The following is a 25,551-nucleotide window of genomic DNA, read 5'->3' as shown; positions in this document are numbered from 1 at the left end:
ACGAGCAACAAATTGGTCATATGCTCCACCATTTAAACTGGACTTCTGTAACATCGCACAACACCACCCGCATGATTGATTTTACAAACCAACCCAAAATTGCGATTGATCTTGTGATTTTAAAGACATCTTATATGCTTGAATCTCCGTCATCAATAAGTGATATTGTTGCATACTAGTCTCTTTGTTTTCATATGTTTACAGGGCCGGCCCAAGGGTAAGTAAACCAAAGCAAGGGCTTTGGGCCACCATTTGAAAAAGGCCTCCAAGTTAAAAAAAAAAAAAAAAAAAAAAAAAAAAAAAAAAAAAAAAAAACTGCTAGTTCGTATATAAATATTTAAGTCTGGGAGAATGAAATCAAATAGTATGTTGGTTTGGTGGAAAACTCACTCTTAATTTTCAAAGAGGTCAGGTGTTCGAGACAATTAAATGGATTTTTTTTTTTTTTTTGACTCACACAGTTGCATACTTTTACCTCTAATTTTTTATTGGTAAAACCCCATCTTTGTTTTCATCAAGAGAACCTCATTGCTATTTTTATCTAATAATTAGTTAAAGTAGAGATTTCTAGTTCTTAATAAGTTAAAAAATCTAAATATTCTTAATTTACAACGTTAATTTTCGCAAGGGTGTGGGGCCCAGATCTGAAGCTCGCTTTGAGCCTCCAAAACGGTTGAGCCGGCCCTGTATGTTTAGAGTAGTTATAAAATTGATGTTTAGATGTGTCTAAACTTCATACGTTAAATAGGAATACAAATAGTGGAATACGTAAAAAATGGTTACTATGCAAGCTTGTTCGCATTGTATTGATTCTATCATCCTAACATGTGTTTTCTTAATGAAATGTGAACGAAAGGTGACTCACAAAAGGTTGTTTATGTAAAACATGACTTTTAGCATGCCTTGTTATGATAAAGTGGCGTATGCAAGCCATGGTGGATACGTATATAATCTTACGTAAAGCGTTGTCATAGGCATTGCTCAGAAAACGGTACAGGGTTGGCTAAGCCCATGAATTTTTAGTTTTTATTTTTTACTTTCATACGTTTGATAAAATCCTAAACGACCCCATATGACTTTTTAACACCAACCTCCATTAAATTTTGAAAAAGAGTAAATGACCGTCATAAAATTTTGACACCGACCTAAAAACAACAACAGCAACAATCAAACTCAGTAAAATCCCATAATGACACCGACCTAAAAACAACAATCAAACTCAGTAAAATCTCAAAATAACAAAGCTATTGGTAGAGCCTAGAGTAACACCTACCTAAAAATATAATTTTAAATTTTAAATTTTAAATTTAAAAATACAAACATATTTTTTTTTGAAAGGTAAAAAATACAAACATATATTATAATCTAATTAACAAACAGAAACAATATTTTTTTTTTTTGAAAAGCAACAGCTAACGATCTCTAGATCAAGTGGTGAAAGGCTTGCATTTCTTTTGAGAGATGCAAGTTCAACTCCCACTTGGTGCAGAGTGAGGCATTGGTGGGCAATGATAGGAGACCCAGGGAAACCTGGATTGGATCCTTGATCCAAACGGGTTTTACTGGTAATTTCACCGTCGTGCCTACGGACGGGTGGATTGGATCCTTGATCCAAACGGGTTTTACTGGTAATTTCACCGTCGTGCCTACGGACGGGTGGGTTACCGGGTTTTCCCCGAAATTGGTGGTGGACTCGAGTTACCCTCGGAGTACTCCGTTTATCCAGTAGGTGCCCCAAAAATGTTCGGGATTGATTCTGTTAGCCGTTTAAAAAAAATATCTAAGGCAACAACAAAGCTAAAAAAAATATCAAACCCATGTTAATCAGTAAAGTGTTTCAACCCAAAAATTAAATTGTTTGTCTTTTAGCCTATTTGGCTTTTGAAAGTAAAATTGTTTATTTAAACTATAAACCTAAATATAATAAACAAAGGGGTGTTTGTGATTCCTTCTTAAAATGACTTATTGACTTATATAGAGCTAAAAGTCCTTTTGAGAAGGAGAAGCTTAATCAAACATTATTGAGAAGTCAGGAAGATGAGAAAAGCTTAGCCAAACACAAGCAGAAAAAAGACTTTTCAAATGTTTTTTTTTTCTTCAAGAAGGAGAAGTCACAAATTGTGACTTCTTGAGAAGGAGAAGTCCTTCTGAGAAGGAGAAGTCAAAAAACTTAGCCAAACACAGAAAAAAGTTGATTTATAAAAAATCGAACAAGTCACGCCGGAGTCACCTGTCAGCCTTGCCGATCTGCCACACAGCCTCGCCAAATCCACCGTCGCCCTTCATGAAATCCACCGATCATCGTTCAACTTCTTCAATTGACTTTTTGTTGGTTGCTTTTAATTCCCAGATCAGATTTTCAAGTTTTAGTCTGATTAATTGTCTTTCATTGTTTAGTTTATTTGATTGAGACAATAATCAGTTGTAAGTGTAGTTTCTGTTGGGTAACTGTGCTTTATCAGTTCTGGTCAAGAAAGTTAAAAGTCCAAGTCAAAGATGTCAAAGATGATGAAGCATGACAAGATTCCGGATTACAAGGTTAACTCGGAATAGTGGATTCCGAGTTTGTGACCTTGTCCAAATATAATCTAGTACGAGTTTGTGTCTTTGGCTTGTCCATATTTGTGTTTGTATATCATGTAATTCCGAGTTTAATAGTTAGACTCGGAAAGAACTTAGTTCTTGCTTATTCCGCATTTGTTAGATAAATTCTATATAAGCTAGTTTGTTATGTCTATCCGAGTTTATTGTATCCGGACAATACGTTTTGTCCAGGTTTAGTCCCTAGTGTGTATGTGTGTGTGTGTGTGTGTGTGTGTGTGTGTGTGTATTAGGGCAATCCTTGAAATCCTTGGAAGCTCTGTGCAGACTTTAAAGAGAGACTATGTGTCTAGAAAGAGAAAGTCCTGGTTTAGGTATATGTGACTTAAACCAGGTTAGGGATGATTGTTTCAATAATAAATAGATTCATCTTCTACATCTTTCTATCTTTTACGTTTTGATGTTTCATGTCTTGAATCAAGGGCATTGGATGTTGTTCGTCGACGATCCAAGGGTCCCAGGGACTTTCGTCAGTAAGTTCATTTAAATGTATATTTGATGCTTTTTTATTAGTTGATTAATTACTAGATTGTGATTAATTATTTAATTAGTGATTTATTGATTAGTGAACGTTTGTTACTTTGGGCATGTTTGGGTAAGCTTTTAGAAACAACTTATTGGCTTTTTGGAAAAGTCGGGATTTTGTGACTTATTGACTTATTGGCTTTTTCCCCTCACATACACCCTCTTTGCCAAACATCATTTTAGAGCTTATGACTTTTCAAAAAGCCAATAAGTCAATAAGTTGTTTCAAAAAGCTTACCCAACATGCCCTTAATGTGTATTTTAGAAAAATCACACAAGAGAACGATTTTCAAAAAGAAAAGTTCGAAAAATCATCTTCTAAAACTCTCGAATATGCCGACTTGAACCGATCCGACCCAAACCAAACTTAAATAAATTAATATATAACGATGGCCAACCGACGCTTAAAATTTCTGGACCCTGTAAAAATGTTCATTACATGCCACTGCGCATCGTTATAGGAATATTGAATTAGTGACATTGATCACAATGACATATAAAAAATGGATGGTTTTATGATCTTGTGCAAGTAAAATCCACCAGAATAGTAGAATCCAACAAAATTAAATGTGTAAACAGAGGAATGTGCGGTTGGGAAAAGACATACTTTATGCCCCATGGCCCATGAAGGGGTCATAATGGGCTACACACATGTATGTTGGCTGACGCAACCCCCAACCCAAGATTATATCATTAGTTGTAATTTTAGAGTCAGTTAACTCTAAATGTTTGAAGCGTCATTTTAGTTCAAATAGTTTCAAATTTTGTTATTTTAGTTCACTGTGCTGACTTCATCCTTTTTTTTTTTTTTTGCTAACTAGAAGGGCAACTCGGTCATTTTTTATGTAATTCTGTTAACTAAAATGGCAATTTGGCCATATAAAATAATCGAATTGCCCTTCTCGTTAACAGAAAAAATGGATGAAGTTGACCTAATGGACTAAAATGGCAACGCTTAAAACTAACTGGACTAAAATGGCAACGTTTCAAATTTTTGGATTAAACTGAAAAAATAACCCAAAGCATAGGGATTAAAATGACATTTAATTCTAAATTTTAATTCCCTATAATTTTTACTCTTATATGACACTTACAAAGATGTACCATATGTGGAGAGTTCAAATGAGAATAAATTTTTTGTAAGAATAAAAAAGAATAAATTTCAACCAATAAGAATCATTCATTTTACTTCATTTAATTTTTGCATTTAATGTTAGTGTAAGGGTATATTGGTAAACTTAAATAGATCATTAATTGGTAGTCTTTCTTTTAATAACTAACTACATTAAATTTGTAACCTATTTTTAAAAAATATATTTTTTTCAAAGAACAAAAGAAAAATAATTTAAAGTGTAGGATGAGTTACGAGATGTGTATGATGAATTACGAGGTGTGTAGGATAAATTTAATATGTGTAGGGTAAATTTCAAAACGTGTATGATAAATTTTGATGCGTGTAGGCAAAAAATATAGTGTGGAGGATGATAGTGTTTATGATTAATTAATTAGTCAAAAAACAATCATAAATGAGAGGAGAAAAAAATTATTTAGTGTTTTACAATTGTATCCTTTGTTCTTTTTCTTCTCAACTTAATTTTCTCCTCAAATGAACCTTCCCCTGTACCATATATTATATAAGTGTGGAAACTTTAATGAGGAAGTTGTTGGATTAAATAGTTCCTTTGTTTTATTAAAAATCATGGTGGTCAAATTCTAACATATTCTTTGTCTACGATTTACACTTCTTTACCGTTCGTATGTTGGTAATAGGAGTAGTCCAGTGACGGATCTAAAATACAATTCCTGGATCCGCCACTGAAGTAGTCGATGAGGTCCCCTTAAGAAAGGTTTACCCGAAATTTCTTCGACTTTTATGATCAACAACATAGTCCCCTTTGTACTAATGATCATGTTCTTGGAAGCTCTTATGACAACTTCCAGATTTATTTATGCGTGATATGTACTATGTAGCTCATGATATTGCACTAAAGCTCAAATTTTGATCTCCGTAAGCAAATAAAAAAGGCGAACAATAAAGAGACTTTCAATCGAGGAGTATCAACTATGAGAAACTCTACAGATTGAGTATGACAAGTGATATTGATTTGTTTCGAGTTGTTAAAGTGACCAAAATTATATTATGGCCAGCTCTTGGGCCGGCCAATCCGTGCTGTCGCTTGATATAATTAGGGCGTATGGGCTTTTTTGTCATTTTATCTGCAAAATCTATATCTACAAATGCATCATCTGGTGCAGAACCTCCTATGCTTATGTAGATATTTTCACCAACAATTTTTAAATGAATATACAAATAAACTTCTTATAGCATGTGTCAGCTCGTAAAAGCAAAATAAATAAAAACGGAAAAAAATAACATCGAGCGAAAAACAGACGTAAAATCTTTGAATCACGCACGCTCGTTGCTGAGAAATTAAATCGAAACGTAAAACATAGAAAAAATAACTAAGTCCATCCAGGATCCGCGTGTTGGACGAACTTGTCAAACGCAGAAAAATAGATGTGACGCGACGGGTCAGTTAAACGGGAAAAAAATATGAAAAAATGTTGAACCCCACACGTACGTTGCGATACGTTAACTCACAAAATTTAGAACGGAACGAAAAACTTGGGAAAGATGAAAAGTATTGTGGACCAAAATTGAAAATAAAAAAGAGTTGGGATTAAATTGCAAAAGATGAAAAATTTTGGGTTAAAAGTAAAAAACAAAGGGTCTAAATTGCAAAATTAAAGTTATTTATTAATTTTAGATAAAGATAAGGATAAAAATAAGTGATATCTATATATTAGTTATTAATTAATATTAATATTAAAAGAAATTTATTAAACAAATATATATATAATTTAGGAGGTTGAAGGAGACAATGTCAAGTGGTATTATTTGAAGTCTTTTATTATAAGTTAGATCAGGGGCGGATGTATAGTGTATCAAGGGGTAGCCTCCGCTACCGCTTGGTCGGAAAATTTTTGACATTTTTAGTGTAAATTTTGGAAAAATTTGACGTTTTTTCGATTTCGTTACCGCTTATTTATAAAACGTTCCCGCTTAGTCGGAATCCTAGATCCGCCACTGAGTTAGATTAGATATTAGATATTTTAAGGATTTTTCACAATATTTTATTTAAAGCTTATATTTACATGAATTTATATTATTGTTAAAAGCATACCGGTAACACTTGTGTTTAAGATTAGAAAAAAAAAATTATAAAAAAATCACTTAGTGATACAAAGCAAAGAAACATATAACACTTTCGGTTAAGAAAATAGATTATATTAAAAAAAGGGCTATGATAAGTTGCTGAAAAAAACCCATTTGGATAAAACCACACTTATTTGGTAATTTTTTTTATCGGATTACATTTACCCTTTTGGATAAAACCACACTTATTTGGTAATTTTTTTTTATCGGATTACATATGTTTGGTTAAAAACTCTTCAAAACATTTAGTGAATTAATTACGCCAGTAGTTATTTATATTGACTATGATTAAGCTTGGCAAAATTTAAACACATCTTATATTTATCTTTATATATTTTATAATATTTAATTTCACCTATAAATAAATAGTTATTATATAATATTGTTCATATAAAATAACTAAACATCTCGATTTTATCATGAAATACAAGTGTATACCGGGTGTCCCTATATCGGTCATTTACTCATTCGCGAATATTGTCCGTATTATGAGCATTTTCAGCATCACGTGGAACATCATGGCTCACTTGTCCATTCCGACCTCGTTTTCATCGAATATTTTTATAACAATACTTTTGTGTAATTTAAGACATATTAAATAAATTCTATTCTATATGAAATATTTTATAAGGGTGAGAGGGGCACTCCCCTTTCAGGGGAGTCCCCTCTCTTACGCACACCCAATCAGGTTATGTCACGTCAACTTCCCTCTTAAACTCTCCTCACACCCCAATTTGATGGCGGCACTCCTCTCTTAGGAGACTTGCTTTTTTATTTTTTATTTTTTTATTTTTTTTATTTGTTGTAATTATGCATGTTTATAAATTAAAAAAATATTAATAAAAATTAAATAAAATTTAATAAAAGACATTTCATTAAATTAAAAATAAAAATTACATTCAAACTAGAAAAATAAAAATTACATTCAAACTAGAAAAATAAAAATTACATTCAAACTAGAAAAATATAAAAACAAACTACTCGTCGTCGGAACTCACTTCAAGGTGAGGTAGATCTAAACGTCCGAGATGCTCAACGAGATCGTGTCTTAGTCTCCAATGCGTTTCTTCGTCAATGAGCTCGCTATAAGCTGTATCATCGAAGACGGGTTCGACTGGAGGATCTTGAATGTGTACCGGTGCTATCGCCCTTCCGTCGTCTTTTATAATCATGTTATGTAAAATAAGGCACGTATACACGATGGACCTTATCTTTTTCACCGTTTTGGAACGCATTGGACGATTTAGTATTCCCCACTTTGCCTTTAACACACCAAACGCCCATTCCACATCTTTTCTTGCGGCCTCGTGTTGCCTCTTGAACTTTTTTTCATTCGGGATGTGAGGATATGGAAAAGACTTCACGAACACGGACCAGCTAGGGTAGATCCCATCAGTAAGATAATACCCGCGTTTGTATAAGTGGTCGTTCACCTGAATTGGACAATTTGGCGCCGTTCTGTTTCGTTGAGTAAGAAATAATGGAGATTGTTGCAGCACGTTGATGTCGTTTTGTGAACCCGCCGGGTCACAAAAAGCATGCCAAATCCACAAATCTTGAGACGCCACCGCTTCTAACATAACCGTCGGGTATTGATGATCACCTCTCATATATTGTCCACGCAATTCTGTGGGGCACATTCTCCAGACGAAGTGTGTACAATCCAGACTACCCAACATAGCAGGTAGGTGATGTCTCTCCTCATGAGCCTGATACAATAGCGCAACGTCGTGGCTCGTTGGTCTACGTAAGAATTCACCGGCATACATTGTACAGACCGTCTCGCAGAAATATTCAAGGCACTCACGAGAGGTCCTTTCAGCCATATTTAAATACTCGTTGTTTTCGTCTGGCAGGTTACCGGTTGCAAGCAGTGGCGAAGCTTGAAATTTTTTACCGGGGGGGGGGGGGGGTCGAAAACGTATATACCCAAAAATTTCTATAGAACCGGGGGGTCGAAAACATATATACCCAAAAATTTCTATACGAAAACTACATATATAACACTACTGGCCGAAAAGTTCGGGGGGTCGGGCGCCCCTCCCGGCCCCTTCAAAGCATCGCCTCTGGTTGCAAGTTGTTTAATCGCAGAAGTAACCTTTTGCAACGGCGTGAAACTTTTCTTCTTCTCCCGTCCAAGCCCTCTTGAAACCACTCGTTATTCGCTTCCACGTCACTGACAATTTTTAGGAACAAAGACTTGGACATACGAAACCTCTGACGAAAAATATCGACATTAAATTTTGGATTTTCGACAAAATAATCGGCCATGAGTGTCTCATGGCCTCCCACACGATCTCGACAGACAATTTTTTTTACTAGACGATGCCGTGTCTAGTAGCTCCGCTTGTTGGATGAGATTTTGGAAGAAAATTAAGCTACCATCGCTTGACGATGAATCTTCATCGTCGGGAAAGTCAGGTAGAGGAGAAAAAAACGGGAACTTGGAATCCATTTTGTGTTGTACTTGATAGATTTTTAGAGTGAGTTTGAGAATGGGTGTGGTAAAAAATTAGATTAAGTTAGTTATTTATATTGTTAAAATTGAATTTTTTTTAAATGACCGTTGCCCAACGTCTCTCCTCAATCCTTGTGCTTTCATATGCGGTGTCCCCCCCCCCCCGATTTGGGTCCCCGTGGTGATGACGGCGGTGTTCCCGATCAGGGAATGGGGTCACCGATCCTCCTCCCCGCTAGTGCCCCATACACCCTAACTTTTGAATATATAAACACAATTTTTTTTAATAGTTCGCTTAACATCCTTTAGTTAAAAATGTAAAAGTGATATATAATTCACGTCAATTTGTATTTTCAAAATAAGATATTTATTTATTTCTAAATGTATACCGTCCTTTATATATTTAGTGTATACTTTTATTGTTATATTTAACAATGATTAAAGCAATAAATATATAACTTTAATAATATCTATGTTAATTGAATGAGATATATTAATTTATGATGAATAGATCCTCGTTGGATGGGATAATTTTACCAAAAAAAAATATATTTTTGAATTTAATGTTCTACATGGATAATTAAGTAGGCATGTGGTTGAAGCAATTATCAAGGTGTTGCTGCTAAGAATGTAAGTCTACCGGAAATGGCAAGTTGAAGAAGCAAACAACAACGAAAACAGGGCGGACCTGTAGAGTAATTAGCCGTAGCACGGGCTACGGCTCAACTTTGTACCGGTAGTTTTTTCAATTTTTATACAAAGGACACCCCTAAACAACTACGAGGACATCCCTAAAAGAAATTGTAAGCCCAAATTGCAGTTGTAAACAATAAGCCCAAATCAGTTTATTAAAGCCCAGTTATGAAGAGTAAGCATTCAATAATGAAGATTGTATATAATAAGCCCAACCAATTGTTATTAAAGCTCAGTTATAATGTTATATGTTAGGCCAAACCAATTATAATGTTATATGCTAGCCCAGTTATAATGTTATATGTCGCAGGGATACCAAACGTCGACTCAGAGGGCTGTGAGTGTGAACGACGCAGAGGGAAAGAGGCAGAAGAACTGAAGAAGTGCTGCTGATCGTGATCATCCATTCATCCGCAAACGGCAAATCGCTGATTCAACTGTTGAATCAAACATCCGCAAACTGAGTTGATTGATCATCCGCAAACTGAGTTGATTGATCATCCGCAAACTGAAGTGCTGATCATCCGCAAATTTTACAAACACATGTTGTGAGTATTCTTTATTTCTTTTCTTCTTGAGTTCTTGAATTGTTTGATTAGTTGTATTGTTGGTAATTTTGTATGTTTATACTTTTCTAATTTTCGTTGTTAAACTAGGGATTGTTGTTCAATCTTGAATTATTTGAGGTGATGACAAAACCACAATCTAAAAAACAATCTTTTATTGGGAACTTTTTCAAAAGAAAATACGAAGAAATTAATGAAAATCAGGTTGGTGATGATAATACAATTCCGAATGAAACAACTTCTCCGAATGTTGATAACGATAATATCCAAGCAAATGATGACATTGATGCAAGTCCAAATGTTGACAATGATAATCCTACAACTTCAAATCCAACAACACGTGGTATTATTGATTTAAATGATCTTTCTTTAGATCCATATGATAGGCTACCTATTGCTAGTTATCACTCAAATCAAATAAATGACATAAGAAGGGTGGGGTTCTAACGTGAACACTAGTGTATTTGTGAACTGAGTGAACAAATCCTAACCATTGATTTACATCATCAAATCGTAAAATACACTAGTGTATTTTTCATCATCAAATGCTTGCCATTGATTTACACTTTGTATTGATAATCAATGGCTAGGATTAGTTCACACAATTCACTATCAAGAGGGTTGTTCACAAATGAACCAAACCCATAGTATATATGTGTAAAAATTGAAAAAAAAATCATTTAGAAATACACTTTGTGGGTGGAGATATGATAGGAAGTTTATTTGGCTAAGAAGGCTAGGAAGTGATCTTGACCATCCATTTAGTTAATCAAGGGCTAAAATTAAATGAGGGAAATTAAAGGGAATAAAAGAGGCGCGTGAGTTTGTTTAGGGGTATTCTAGTCAATGCAAGACAATAGTTTCTCTCTCCTCCAATTTCCCCACAGTTTTTAAACGTTAATAACTCTTTCATACGACATTATTTTTTTTTATAAAAATTGCACAAAAAAAACGAGTGTTTTTTATCTTTAAAACGAGTATACTATTGCTATATTTTCAAAAAAAAATTTTTAAACCCAGTTGCGTAAAACGCAATAGAAAAACCCCCAGTTACGTAAAACGCAATGAAAAAGAAACCTAAAAAATGACATTTTTCTAAAACGCAATGCACCAAAAACACAAAGAAATGTCTTATTTGTAAAATGCAATGGCCAGAAAACACAAAAAAATGTCTTATTTCTAAAACGCAATAGCCTAAAAACTCAAAAGAAAATGTACTTTCTAAAACGCAATGGACTAAAAACACATAAAAATGTGTTTTACCTAAAACGCAATGCACCAAAAACACATACAAATGTCTTATTTCTAAAACGCAATGGCCAGAAAATACTTAAAATGCCAGTTTTCTAAAACGCAATGGACTAAAAACACATAAAAAAGTGTTTTACCTAAAACGCAATGCACCAAAAACACATACAAATGTCTTATTCTAAAACGCAATGGCCAGAAAACACTTAAAATGTCTGTTTTCTAAAGCGCAATGGACTGAAAACACATAAAAAAGTGTTTTACCTAAAACGCAATGCACAAAAAACACAAAGAAATGTCTTATTTGTAAAACGCAATGGCCAGAAAACACTAAAAATGACTCATTCTAAAACGCAATTGCCTAAAAAACAAAAGAAAGTGTTCTCTGTAAAACGAATGGACTGAAAACACCTAAAAAAGTGTTTTATCTAAAACGCAATGCACCAAAAACACTTCAAGAATGTGTTTTTCTAAAACGCAATGACCAGAAAACACATAAAAATGTTTTAGTTCTAAAACACAATTGCCTAAAAACACCAAAGAAAGTGTGTTCTCTCTAAAACGCATTGAACCATGACAATAGTTTTGTCTGTGCTGTGAATTGTCTGTACTGTGAACTGTCTGAACCAATGCAGTTTCCAAAGGCAATTTACAGAAAATTAATTTTTCTGATGCATTTTTATTACAGCAATTTAATTTACAGAAAATTAATTGTCTCTGCCCCTTGGACCCCGCCAAGGGCTGCTGCCCCTGGGACCCCGCTAACAGGGGCGCTTCCCCCGGACCCCCGCCAAGATCGTAAAACGCAATGACTAAATCAAAAACCCAGATCGTAAAAATGAAATTAAAGAATTTCTTACATGGATCGAAGTGATTTCTTCAACAATTGACGAATTTTGAATGATTGAAACATTTATCAGCGCTCGAATCGAACGGATCGAGTGATTATCTTCAAAATCACCGGAAAAAAAACGAGATTTTGTATGAAATTAAACTGGGTTTTGTTCAAAAAAGCTGAAGAACACGTTGATCGAGTGTTTGAATCATTGATTGGTGATGAAAATCGCACTATAATGTAGTGATTATTGAGATAGAAAGTGAAGAAATGGTTGAAGATGGTGGGTTTTGAAATTACTGGATTTTGAAAAGGAAGAAGAAGAGGTTGGATTGACTAAAATACCATTTTTCTTTATTTTAAATGTTGTCACATGTCCTAATTCTATTACTTCCTACACTTCCTAACCAAAATAAACTTCCTATTTGATCATTTCCCTGCATTTTGTATAGAGTAAACACCTTGTAAAACATTATCAACCATCTTAAAGAATAACTAATATTGGTTTTATTTTTTATCAACAAAAATATTACGATGAAAAATCAATTAATCTACGCAACCAAAGCTATTTTTCTAGTAGTCATTATAACGATAATAACAACTAATTGATAAGAGAGTTATAACATATTACATTTTCAATGTCATCAATTTTCTACGACTTTAAGTACGAAGATATAAGGATGAGAAAATTGTACTAAGTACGGTATCGAATTTCCTAAACTGAAATATTTTTTGTATAAATTCGGTACCAACTTTTGACATTTTAAGTACTGGTCCAGTACCATTTTTTACCTTCAAATACTGATATCGGTATTGAACCGTACCATACCATACTATGTATTATCTGTATCGGTGCCCATTTTTTACATTTTCGGTAACGGTATCAGTTGGTACGTAGCTCATCCTACGAAGATAGGGTTATGTGGCCATTTTACGATAGAGGTGTTATTTTTCATACGTTGAAACCTATATAACTTTTAATAAAAATAAAGTTAGTTTAATCTATGAAAATAAGTAAATATCAATAATTGCAAATGTAACATGTTAACAACACAATTCAGATATTATTTTCTAAAAAGAAAAAAATCGAACCACAAATTTTATCGAAGTGTGAGAGTTCAAAAGATTGCTACCCAAGTACCCATTTTCTCGTATGATCAAGTTTTTACATCACAAATAAAACTAAAAGCCAATTATACCCTATTTCATGTTCACACTTGCTTTTCAAGAAGGGGATGCCGGAAACATTACTCAAACACATTTAATTACTTTTATTTATTTAAATATGGAAGAAAACAAAATAAGGTTAGTAGTCATCTATAAAATATTAAAAATATAAAACCTAATCTTTTAACTATGTCTTAATATTTTTTTGTTAAACCTAATCTTTTAACAATGTTATAATATTTTTTGTTTTAAAAAACCTAATCTTTTAGTTATGTTTTAATAATTTGTTTTAAAAAATTTTCAAACCCATTATCGAGCCTTTTAGTTAAGTGATAGGGCTGTGACTTTTAAAATGAGAGGTCATGGGTTAGAGTCTCGTCCCGGATAATTTTTGTTTCGAGTTAAGCGACGCAATTTTTCTAGTTGTGGGTTTCCTTCTGAGAGGGTGTGTCGGGTAATCACATAATGTTATTCGGGTGGAATTGTGATCTGTTCATCATAGATTCATAGTGATCTCGTTTGTTCGAGCCTTTGTGAATAAAAATAAATAAATAAATTCAAACCCCCAAAAAATAAAATAAAAGGATATTAATGACACATAGAATTTAGAAAACAATCATTAAATTTTGTTGCCAAGCACATGTTAAATACACACACATTAAAGGTCAAAACAATAAACTAATACCACACGAAAAGAGAAAAATGCTCGGATAGTCCCTGTGGTTTCGCCTTTTTTCACCTATAGTCCCCAACTTTCTAAAACTACCTGAATAGTCCCCAAGTTTTCAATTTTTGTTCCCAGATAGTCCCTGGGTCTAACTTCAGTTTGTTTTCTCTGTTAAGAGGGGTGTGAAATGACAAAAATACCCTTTCCTTAAAAGACCAAACCACAGGGACTATCCGGGCATCTTCTTCATTTTTATTTATAAAACCCAACCACCACACTTCATCTTCAACCTCCACCCACCATCACCCTCCTCCACCCTCCACCATCACCGCCACCATCACCCTCCTCCACCCTCCCCTACCACCCTGTGAATCATAACCCACACACCAGACAAAACCCCTGTGCCCTCTCCTTCTTCGATGATAACCTCACACCCACACTCATCTCCTCCCTCATCTACTCCTCTCTCTCCTCTCAAACAAACCGCCAACCACCATCTGCTGAGTGGTGGCGGACGACAAAGAACACAAGAACCACCACAGCCGGTGGCGCTGTGGTGGTTAACATCGGACCCGAGATGGCAGAGAGGAGAGAGAGCGACCGGTGGAAAGACAGAAACAGGCGAGAAAGAGAGAGGGAGAGCGACCGAAGAAGAAGAAGGGAGCCGGCCGATCACCGGCGACCCCCCGGCGGCGGCGCCGCTGGAAGTGATGGCTGTAGAAATCGGCGTTTGGGGCTGAAGTTACTGTTTTTAGCACCACCTCTGCTAAGGAGAAAGAAGCAATTGAGGGACTTAACGCTGATCATTTCATAAACAGCAAGGATGAACAAAAGATGGAGGTGAGATTTTATACTAAATAATATTGCTAATTAGTATATGTTTTGGATTTTGATTTGGGTTTGGGTTTTGTTTGATCATGTTAATAGGCTTTTAGGGGTACACTTGATGACATCATCGACACAGTATCTGCAAATCATCCAATTGCACCATTGCTTAATGCACTTACACCCCATGGAAAGCTTGTTCTTGTTGGTGCACCTGAAAAACCACTTGAAGTAGCATCATTTTCTTTGATCATGGGTAACAATTTTGACCATTGAATTCTGTTCGCTTTTAGGTCTGCAAGCTAAAGAATTAAGCTAAAGATTATTGATGATGATAACTGAGGATGTTGATGGTGACAGTGGTGCTTTGATTTGGTAGAATGTGACTGTGGCGGTGATGGTGGAGGGTGGAGGAGGGTGATGGTGGGTGGAGGTTGAAGATGAAGTGTGGTGGTAGGGTTTTATAAATAAAAATGAAGAAGATGCCCGGATAGTCCCTGTGGTTTGGTCTTTTAAGGAAAGGGTATTTTTGTCATTTCACACCCCTCTTAACAGAGAAAACAAACTGAAGTTAGACCCAGGGACTATCCGGGAACAAAAATTGAAAACTTGAGGACTATTCAGGTAGTTTTAGAAAGTTGGGGACTATAGGTGAAAAAAGGCGAAACCACAGGGACTATCCGGGCATTTTTCTCACACGAAAAAGAAAACAATTATATAATATAAATATAAAACAAAAAAAAAACAAAACAACTTGAATTTAAATTTGTATATAGATAGAGATGTTCTTAAAAGCTAATCCAGAAAGAAGGTTTTCTTCTTTCTCTCCAAAATCTTTTCTTCAAGTCACTCCTTAGGTTTATAACTATAAATCCTTATTATTATTATTCTACATTATATTTTCAAATATTCACAACTAAAAAGATATTATTTTTAACAGAATTTGACAAGATGGAACATGAACAGCTTGAAACAACTTCATCTTCAATGAGATCAAGTGATGATAATATCAAAGGGGAAATCAAGCAATCAGGACCCTCCAAATTCCCCTTAACTTTTCTTCAAATGGCGGGTGCATCCGCCGTCGTTTTGTTCTTTGCCGTTGGTCTCACCGGAGTTTACCTAACCTTGCCGGAATCTGATTATAGTTTTCTTAAGCTTCCAAGAACTATTGAAGATCTTCATATTCTCAGGTATGAAAATTACCAACATACCCTTTGGTTATTTGTTGTTAAAGATTGGATCTTTTGTGTTTTTGGATAATGGGATTTACTTGAAATTTGATTTTTTTTTTTTTTTTTTTTTTTTTTTTGTGTTAATGACTAATGAGTTTGATCATCTGAACAAATTCGACTATCGATTGAACAAATCTGACCTGAGAACATCTTATATTATTTATAGTGTTTAAGTTTAAATAATATCTATAAATATTTTTTAACACTTTTTAAATAGTAAATATGTTGTATAGGTGATGTGCGCTTCGCGCATTGCGGCATTGGCTTTTAAGATCAAAATGCATCGGAGCGCCAAGCTTTTAAAACTAATGCCGTGAGCTCCTTGTGGGCAAAACGAACAATATTTGATTTATAAAAGGGGTCAGATGTTATAGATTGTCTAACTTCAGTAATTTATCTGCAGAGATCATCTGGAGAACTACACGAGTGACTACACGCTACAGGTTCTCGTGGGTTACTGCACAGTTTACATCTTTATGCAAACATTTATGATCCCAGGAACCGTGTTTATGTCATTGCTAGCGGGATCCCTCTTCGGTGTATTAAAAGGTGTAGCCTTGGTGGTCTTTGCAGCCACCGCGGGTGCATCGTCATGCTACTTTTTATCTAACTTAATCGGGCGTCCCCTTATCAATTCGCTTTGGCCCGATAAACTTGTTTTCTTCCAAGATCAGGTGAGAGTTTGATCAGTTAGCCCGACCCGTTAAGCTTGTATATTTTTTACTTATTTTGTTGATTCACTCAGGTGGCTAAAAGGCGAGGCGGGCTGCTGAATTACATGCTTTTCCTAAGGTTGACACCAACGTTGCCAAACACGTTTATTAACGTTGCATCGCCAATCGTTAACGTGCCGTATCATATTTTCTTCTTGGCGACTTCAATCGGGCTCATTCCAGCAGCTTATTTAACCGTCAGGGTACTTTTCTTTACCTAATTTTTATAAATTTAAAAGATTTATATAAATTATGTTTATATATATCATTTTATCTATCAGGCTGGAATAGCTCTTGGTGAACTACGGTCGATTGGGGACTTGTATGACATACAATCAATAGGGACCTTGTTTCTCATAGGGCTTGCGTCGATTACACCTACACTGATGACAAAGAACAGACCATAGAGTTTAGTTGTTGTACAGATGTAGCATCTACGTTGGATCGAGCTCGGGTTATGTTAGCCTCGGGGCTGTGAAGGAAGGAATCTTCTGTTAAATGTTTTTGTTTTATGTAATGATGTTAAATAAATTTGAATTTGTTAGTTTGTATGTGAAAGACCTTTAGATCTTCAGGTGTCAATAAATTTGAATCATATATGCAAGTCTTTGGTGGTGTTTGTTTTTTGTGAGAAGTACTTTTGTACCTCTTATGTCTGCTCCATGCAGACCACGCATAGACCTATGAGTCTGAAGAGTGTTTGTTTTTTAGAAGTGTTTTCATTAAAAAAAGGTCTTCTAGACCTCTTCCCCTTGCACACCTGGACTCATATCTTCAAGCCTCTTCTCATCCTCTTCTATTTCAAAAAACCCCTGGCATGTTCCTCCTCCACATCTCCCCTCCACCACCACATCTCCGTCACCTTCCCTGCCGGCGCCCTACTGCCACACACAACCACCTCCTCCGTCGCCGCCAACCAAACACTCATGGCGGTTGCCGGTTCCGATGTCTGGCTCCTCGATAAAGACGCCGGAGCTCTCCATGGTGCCAAGGGTTCTATCTCTAACTCCGTTCAACGTCTTGTCAACAAAGGTCAACTCTCCAAGGTTTCAGTCAACCTTTTTAACTGTCTTTAAACCCACATAATCATAAGTCCCTAATCTATTAACAATTATTTCAATTAGGGTTAGTCTTTAGATCTTTGGAATCAATCTGTTCATATTAATTATTGATTCTTTTAGTGCTATAAAAAGTTGTTAGAAATTAGAATATGAATATATGATATTTGCATTAAGAGGCCTGTTTAACTGATAAATTATACAAATATTTACTTGATAGGAAGTAGGAATTAAGGCTCTAGAGCGTCTAAACTATACTTCGAATCTCGAAGATCTTCGATATGCAGATATTGTTATAGAAACCAGTGTAGAATCTGAGGATGTGAAGAAGAAACTGTTTGCAGAACTAGATAAAATTGTCAAAGGGTCCGCCATTTTGGCGTCGAATACGAGTTCTATCTCCATTATTCGTCTTGCAGCTGCGACAAAACGACCACACCAGGTGATCAGTATGCATTTCATGAACCCCCCCTCCAAGTTTATGTTAATTGTGTATGTTTAGGTTTATGGTTATTGTTTCAGATTCATGTTTAGATAATGTTTATTGTTTATGTTTAGATTTAGGTTTATGCTAATTGTTTATGTTTAGGTTTAGGTTTACATTTATGTTAATTGTTTATTTCAGCAGAAGTTAAAAACAAACAGTCTTCTTCTTGCAGACAGCAGAGATTTGGTCCACCTCTTCTGCTACAGACGTCTGCAGATGTGGTCCGCAGACTGCAGACATTTTACCTCTGAAAAAACAAACAGCACCGTGTTCATAGGATCATGGCTGTTTCAAATGACAAACTGAACCAAAAAGCAGCAAAGGTAGATCTAGACATGCTGGTTGTGCTAGTATAACACGACATGACTCGACACGAAGTTGATACAGGTCTAGGTCACAAACGAGTCAACGCGTTAATGTCACAATTAAAAGTGTCTTAACTCTTAACTCTTAAGTGGGTTCAACCAGCCTGACCTGCTTATGACACAAATAACATGTGTAACTAATCATGTTAAACGAGTTAACAGGTCGACACAACACGTTTAAAAACATTTATGTTTTGGTGTTTAAGTAAATGACACATTTTTTGGCCCGATTTGAACACAACCGGAATATACTAAAACAAGTCTTTGAACCTAAGCCTATTAAATCTTTTAAAACAAGCAATAAGGCAATCCAAACAAAGTTTATACGCGCTATAACATATTACCATACACCAACAAACAGACCTATCTAAACCTCCTAGGTTTCTTGTTTCGACTACTACTCTGAGGTGTACGGTTTTCCGGCTTGCGTTTCACACCTCCACTGCCGCCATCACCGCCAGTTCTAGCTGCGTTTGCTGCCGCCTTTCTAGCAGCAACCGCAGGCCTTTTTTCTGACCGCACTTTTCGCTTCACTGTTTTTTCACTTCCTGATTCACTCCTGCCAGGTTTAGCTACTCTCGTAGCAAACTTCTTCTGGCCGCCGGATTTGGTGGCACGGATTCCCTGGTACGAGGTGCTGCCGCTTGCAGCCGCCTTCTTAGAAGAACCGTAATTGTCGGGGGTTGATGGTTCCTTCCGTTTAGAAGGTGTTGAGTTCGAGTTTGTTTTCGTGGCATGAGATAACCTTAACTCCCTGTCCCGAATCTTCAGTTTGTGTTTTCTAACAACCGTATTTGCTGCATCCTGCAAAATATACGAGACTTTATATATTGATTATAGATGAAGAAGAGTAATGAACAATTAGAAAAATATAAAAGTGGATACAATTATATACATACCCTTGTTGTAAACAAGACATACGCAATACCCTTTCCCATGCTCGTACCGGGATCTCTAACGACTCGAATTGCCTCGATGCAGTCTTTCAAATTACTAAAACCGGTAAACAACTGATAAAGTTCTTCGTCCTAAAAATAACAAAAAAAATGTATCATAATTAGTAATATTAAAAGCGGCTATTTCAACCTGTTTACTTATGAATGGGTTATAGTTTGTCTTTAACGGGTTACGGGTCAAATGGGTAAAATTAAATTAATAGTCAAAGACTAAAGGAGAGAATCAAAAGTATCCCGAATGACTATTTTTAATATATACAACCTCCTAAATCAATTCACTCAGCACATTATATTAGTTTATAATGATATAAAGAGTGAATTTCAAGGGTTGTCCTTTATCTTTATACCCATTTTCAGGCACTGTCCTTTATGTTCAAAATTGACGAGTTTTGTCCTTTATGTTTTCATATCATACACGTTTTGTCCTTTAGGCCTAACCCAGTTAGTTTTTTCAGTTAAATTTGGTCATGTGCTTTGCACATAAGGGCATTTTTGTCAATTCAAAGGTTAAGTTCAATGGCAGATTTATAGCTCAAAGCTTCTGCAACCTTTGAATTGACAAAAATGCCCTCATGTGCAAAGCACATGACCAAATTTAACTGAAAAAACTAACTGGGTTAGGCCTAAAGGACAAAACGTCTACGATATGAAAACATAAAGGACAAAACTCGTCAATTTTGAACATAAAGGACAGCGCCTGAAAATAGGTATAAAGATAAAGGACAATCCTTGAAATTCACTCTGATATAAATTTGCAGTTATAACGAAACACAAATACAAAATTTTGAACAAAAAGCGATTCAACCCAACTCGGCCCGCTTCAACCAGTATACAAGCTACTTGTTTTTGACAATGAACCCATTATGACACCTCGGTACGAATTGAAAACTTATGCGAAAGAAATGTACCTTGACATCAAATGGAAGATTACCGATAAAAACAGTCCTTTTGGTGTCATAAAGAGGAGCATTTTCTCCCTTAAATTTCTTGCGAGGTGGACAAGCTCTGTCTACATGTATATGATTTCCGCCCACCTTCATAACAACACCCAACATTGAAAACTATTAGATTACTTGCATTTTAGTATTTTTATATATGTTTATAAAAATTATAAGCTAAACTGTATATGAGATTATGCCATTTTCCATGAAAATATGAAATTTGATGTTTTAGGTATCACACCAGAAAACCTATGCAATATACACAAGTCCTGCCCGAAACAATCTCTATATTCATGTTAATTTAAGTACTAGACAAATCGGAATCTTGTAAACGCCTAATCATATGCATGATAATATTGCATTCTCTATAGTATTGCCCAAGTTCATACTAATGAGTAATAATAACTTCCTAAACCGAAATAAAAACATAAACTTTCAAGAAAGCAACTTACAACTGCCATGTTATGTGACAAAGAAGCTTGGGCAGAATCCTCCGTCTTAAAAACTATGTACGCATTAACCCTGCATTCACCATAACAAACACAAATCAATAATATAAAACCATGTGGGATTCGTCTTAAATAGCATCACGACCGTTAAACTGATTTAGCAAATCATAACAAACACAAATCAATAATAAGAAACCGATTCAGTTTACACATATAACCTGTCAACAGCATCATTGATCTGCTTCTTGATAATAGCACCCTTCCTCGGTGTCTTGTCCTGTAAAAAACCAACTCAAACAAGTAAAACACACATTCTATATGATCCATATTAATGCAAATTCAACAAAATTCAAACATATTCAAACAAACCCACATCTAATATAGGAACAGACCGAATCCTAACTGACTCGATCTCCCCGAACCGATCAAACTCCTTCAACAACGCCTTCTTCTTCACCTTCAAAGGCAAATTCCCAACAAACACAGTTCTCAACAGCTTTTCTTCATCATCAAACCCTTCTTTAGCAACAAGCTCTTCTTTATCCACCTCCTTCCTCTTCCCCCCAATTTTCCCTTTCACCCCCTCATCTTTAACTAATTCCAAATCCACCCCTCCATACTTTCTTTCCTCATACTCTGCTTCAACATCTGCCCTCTTCCTCTTCTTCTTCTTCCGCTTGTTATCATCTTCCTCATCAATTACCAACCTTTTTAATCTTTCTGAAACGACAGCGTTTTCCAATTTTGATTTCTTGACTTCCGATTCGATGTCTGAATCATCTTGATCAATCTTTTGTTTGTCTTTTCTTTTTCGTTTGCTTAATAGTTTATTGGGTGAATTGGGGATCTGGGTGTGGTTTTTTTGGGGGCTATCGATGTCTAATTGAAGAATTTGTTGGAGTTTTTGAGATTCGTTGGTGGGTTTGGTTCGAAAGGGGTTGGAATCTGAGAAGATTGAAACAGAGGATGGGTCGTTTGGTTCTTGAATGTTGGTGATGCCGAAAAGGGTTTTGAATATGCTGTTTGAAGGTGGAGAATTGGGGGTTTCTGGTTTGGATTCTTTGGGTTTCTTCCCCATTTGTGAAGGTGGTGGATTGGTTTGAGATCTTGACTAAAACCCTAAATTTGTGGGGTGGTGTTAGCTAGCCTAGGGTAATAATCCAGCAATGTCTTACGTTACGTTACTTTACTTGCTCGCCTAAAGATGAAAAAAAAATAAGCCTGATTAAATTACCGAAACCCATCGCCTAAAGAGGAAAAAAAAAAAAAAAAACCTGATTAAATTACCGAAACCCAAAACATCTATGACAGGTATTCGTAAAGATGAAAAAAAAAAAAAAAACTGATTAAATTACCGAAACCCAAAACATCTAACGCTTGTCTAAGGGCTCTCCCTAGATTGTTCTCCGACCATTGTCCATCGCTTTTAGTTGTGGATAGCAAGAATTTCGGTGCTAAACCTTTCAGATTTTTCAATTCGTGGATTGAAAAGAGGGATTTGTGAGTGTTGTCGAGAATGCGGTGGGGTCTTATGAGAAAGTGGGGAGCCGACCGGATGTCATTCTTACCAATAAATTCAAGCATATTAGAGATAAAGTAAAGAAATGGAGGAGTGATCTAGTTTCTAAAGAAAAGGAGGAGCTCAATATATACAAAGAGGAATTGGAGCTGATCGATTCTCTTTGTGAGTCCAGGGATCTGTCAGAAGAGGAGGTATGCTTTAAGGCTGAATGTTTTAAGAATATATGCGAGTCGGTTCGTCATGAAAATATGGACTTGAAACAAAGGTCACGGTGTCGGTGGGCCATCGATGGGGACGAAAACTCTGCCTTCTTTCATAGATTGATTAATAATAGAAAGTGTATCAACGGTATCCCGGGTTTGAACGTTGATGGTAAGTGGATTTCTAAGCCCAAGCTCATTAAAAAAGAAATTCTCAGGTTTTTCAGAAATCACTTTTCTGAGAAAGTTATAACGAGACCGGTTGGAAGTTGCTATGGGGTGAAGAAATTATCGGAAGAGGATGCTTTAGCTTTATCGGGTCAATTCTCTTCGAAGGAGATCAAAGAGGCCGTGTTTGAATGTGGAGTCGATAAAGCCCCTGGTCCTGATGGCTTTAATTTTAAATTTCTGAGGTTCTTCTGGAGGTTCTTTGAAGAAGATTTTAAAGATATTTTGTGTTACTTTCACAAACCGGGTTCTATTGATAAGAGTTGTAGTACGTCTTTTATCACCCTTATTCCCAAGAAGAAAGATCCTCTAAGTCTGAGGGATTATCGGCCCATTAATTTAGTAGGGATCATAAGCAAAGTTATCTCGAAGGTGCTAGCATCTCGTGTGAAGAACTACATTGGCAAAGTTATCTCGGACTCTCAATCGGCCTTTATTCAAGGGAGATTTATCCTGGATAGTCCTCTTATGTTAAGTGAGATCTGGTCTTGATTGAAAAAATCGGGGAAGAAAGCGTTTATTTTCAAGACTGACTTCGAGAAAGCATACGACAACGTCAATTGGGGCTTTTTAGTGGAAGTTATGTCTCAAATGGGTTTTTCTCAGGCTTGGTGTAAATGGGTTAAAGGGATTCTCTCTTCAGCTAGATCTTCTGTTTTGGTCAATGGGTCCCCTACATTCGAGTTCTAGTGCCAAAAAGGTTTGAGGCAAGGTGATCCGTTATCTCCTTTTCTCTTCTTAATTGTGATGGAAGCTCTCTCTCGATTGATTTCTAGGGCTTGTGAGTCCGGGAGATTCAATGGCGTCAATCTCCCCAACGGGGGGGGGGGGGGGGGGCGGTCGTTTCTCATCTTCTTTACGCTGACGATGCTTTAATTATTAGAGAATGGGAGGAAGAAAACATTTTAGTGGTGGCTAGAATCTTAAGAATCTTTTACGCTTGCTTGGGCCTTAAAATTAACATCCATAAATCTAGCCTTATGGGGGTGGGGGTGGAAGACGGTGAAATCTCTCGCATGGCAGAGTTGTTGGGTTGTATTAAAGGTAACGCTCCATTTTCTTACTTGGAATTCCCTCTTGGTGCCAATATGAATAGGGTTTCCAATTGGGAACCTATTGTGTCAATGTTCAAAAGCCGTCTTGCTTCTTGGAAATCCTAAACCCTATCCATTGGGGGGAGGGTTGTCCTGGTCAAATCGGTTTTGGAGAGTATCCCTATCTATTTCCTTTCTATTTTTAAAGCCCCTTCTAAAGTTTTAGAGAAATTGGAATCGTTGATGAGATGTTTTCTTTGGCGAGGTTCGGAAGGTATAAAAAAAACTCATTGGGTGGCCTGGGAGGTGGTATCTAAGCCTAAAAATTGTGGTGGTCTCGGTATCAGCAGATTGAAATAGTTAATGAGGCCCTCCTCGCTAAGTGGGTGTGGAGGTTCAAGATTGAGGACAACAGTCTTTGGAGAAGGGTTGTTTTGGCTATACACGGCTCTAGAAGAAGGTGGTCTTGCCTCCCTTCTAAGCAAGGTCTGACAGGTGTGTGGCTCAATATAGTTAGGATGGAAGCTAAATTGTCGCTGAATGGTAAAAGGATTTCAAATTATATCACTGGGGTGGTAGGAAATGGGGGTAACATTCGTTTCTGGATCGACCGTTGGCTCGGAGATTCCCCTCTTATGCACAAATGGCCGAGTCTTTTTGCCATTGAGAAACATAAATATTGCTTGGTAAATCAGCGTCTGCATATTGGGGGGGAGGAGGTTCGGTTCTTTGGGATTGGTTTAGAAGCCCGTCTTTGGATTCGGAGGTTAGTGAATTGGCAGAGAGTGCTATTCTGCTCTCGGGGGTGGAGTTATCGGCTTCTAAAGATAAATGGAGGTGGGACGCAGACGCCTCGGGTCTGTTCTCTGTAAAATCCTTCAAGGAATTGTCTTTGGTTCAGCCGGAGCCGGTTCCTGTGTGTCTGGTTAAAGGCTGTAAGTGGCTGCCTTTTAAGTGTAAAATCTCTGCGTGGAGAGCGGGTCTTGATCGTATTCCAACCAAACAGGCTCTGGTTCGGAGAAACATTATCTCCGGCTCGGACGAGTGTGTTTTTTGCCATGAAACGCAGGAATCTGTTAACCATATTTTTACTGGTTGCATAGTAGCCATGAGAGTGTGGAGCGGTATTAGTACTTGGATTAAATCCTCTCCTATCTATGCGTTCAGCTTTAAGGATCTGATGGAAGTCTATTTGAATTCGGGTGGTGGAGCTCTTGCTAAGGAGATTGTCCGAGGTATCATCATAACGGCTTGTTGGTTCATTTGGAAAGCAAGGAACGAGAAGATCTTCGAAAATGGTAAAGGGGATTGGCTCGAGATTGTTGGGTCGGTTAAATCTTATAGTTTCTTTTGGTTTAAAAATAGATCCAAGTTTAAAGATTTAGATTGGTTAGAATGGTGTAATTTCCCGATGTATATGATGTAATTTTGGGTGGTGCGGTCCTGCTTTTTTGAGTCAGGCCGGCCGTTTTTATAAAGTTTACCTTTAAAAAAAAGGTATTCGGATATAAGATTGGGTATCAGATGAAAATAGGATTAAGTGATACCTAACTTGATTGGT

At 36.3% G+C, this 25,551-nt stretch overlaps 3 protein-coding genes across 4 annotated transcripts; 2 read left to right on the top strand and 1 right to left on the bottom strand.

Moving 5' to 3' along the window:
- The first annotated feature begins 14,402 nt into the window (after positions 1-14,402).
- LOC110897956 (uncharacterized membrane protein At4g09580) lies at positions 14,403-17,384 on the top strand. Of its 2 annotated transcripts, XM_035981932.1 has the most exons (6): positions 14,403-14,817; positions 14,905-15,058; positions 15,743-15,995; positions 16,441-16,711; positions 16,783-16,953; positions 17,032-17,384. In XM_035981932.1, exons 1-6 carry the CDS (start codon positions 14,812-14,814, stop codon positions 17,155-17,157), a joined length of 981 nt encoding a protein of 326 aa, XP_035837825.1. In that variant the 5' UTR covers positions 14,403-14,811; the 3' UTR covers positions 17,158-17,384. The 2 variants fall into 2 exon arrangements, with proteins under 2 accessions (XP_035837825.1, XP_022000381.1); XM_022144689.2 differs by lacking the exons at positions 14,403-14,817; positions 14,905-15,058 and adding an exon at positions 15,556-15,659 and having other exon boundaries at positions 17,032-17,369.
- Positions 17,385-17,412: 28 nt separating this feature from the next.
- Positions 17,413-18,829, top strand: LOC110900898 (3-hydroxybutyryl-CoA dehydrogenase-like). Its single transcript, XM_035981933.1, has 2 exons — positions 17,413-17,796; positions 18,029-18,829. The coding sequence occupies exons 1-2, from the start codon at positions 17,413-17,415 to the stop codon at positions 18,308-18,310; spliced, it is 666 nt and encodes a 221-aa protein (XP_035837826.1). The 3' UTR covers positions 18,311-18,829.
- Positions 18,830-18,877: 48 nt separating this feature from the next.
- LOC110897957 (RNA-binding protein 34) lies at positions 18,878-22,274 on the bottom strand. The gene is made up of 6 exons (XM_022144691.2): positions 21,380-22,274; positions 21,225-21,283; positions 21,010-21,079; positions 20,525-20,650; positions 19,560-19,688; positions 18,878-19,464 (listed from the first exon to the last, which is right to left on the bottom strand). The coding sequence occupies exons 1-6, from the start codon at positions 22,082-22,084 to the stop codon at positions 19,024-19,026; spliced, it is 1,530 nt and encodes a 509-aa protein (XP_022000383.1). The 5' UTR covers positions 22,085-22,274; the 3' UTR covers positions 18,878-19,023.
- Between the last annotated feature and the right edge of the window lie 3,277 nt (positions 22,275-25,551).

Source organism: Helianthus annuus, chromosome 13, assembly GCF_002127325.2.
Source record: "Helianthus annuus cultivar XRQ/B chromosome 13, HanXRQr2.0-SUNRISE, whole genome shotgun sequence".
Lineage (NCBI taxonomy): Eukaryota > Viridiplantae > Streptophyta > Magnoliopsida > Asterales > Asteraceae > Helianthus > Helianthus annuus.
Note: the sequence above shows the minus strand (reverse complement) of the source record. Positions and strands in the feature narration are given on the sequence as shown.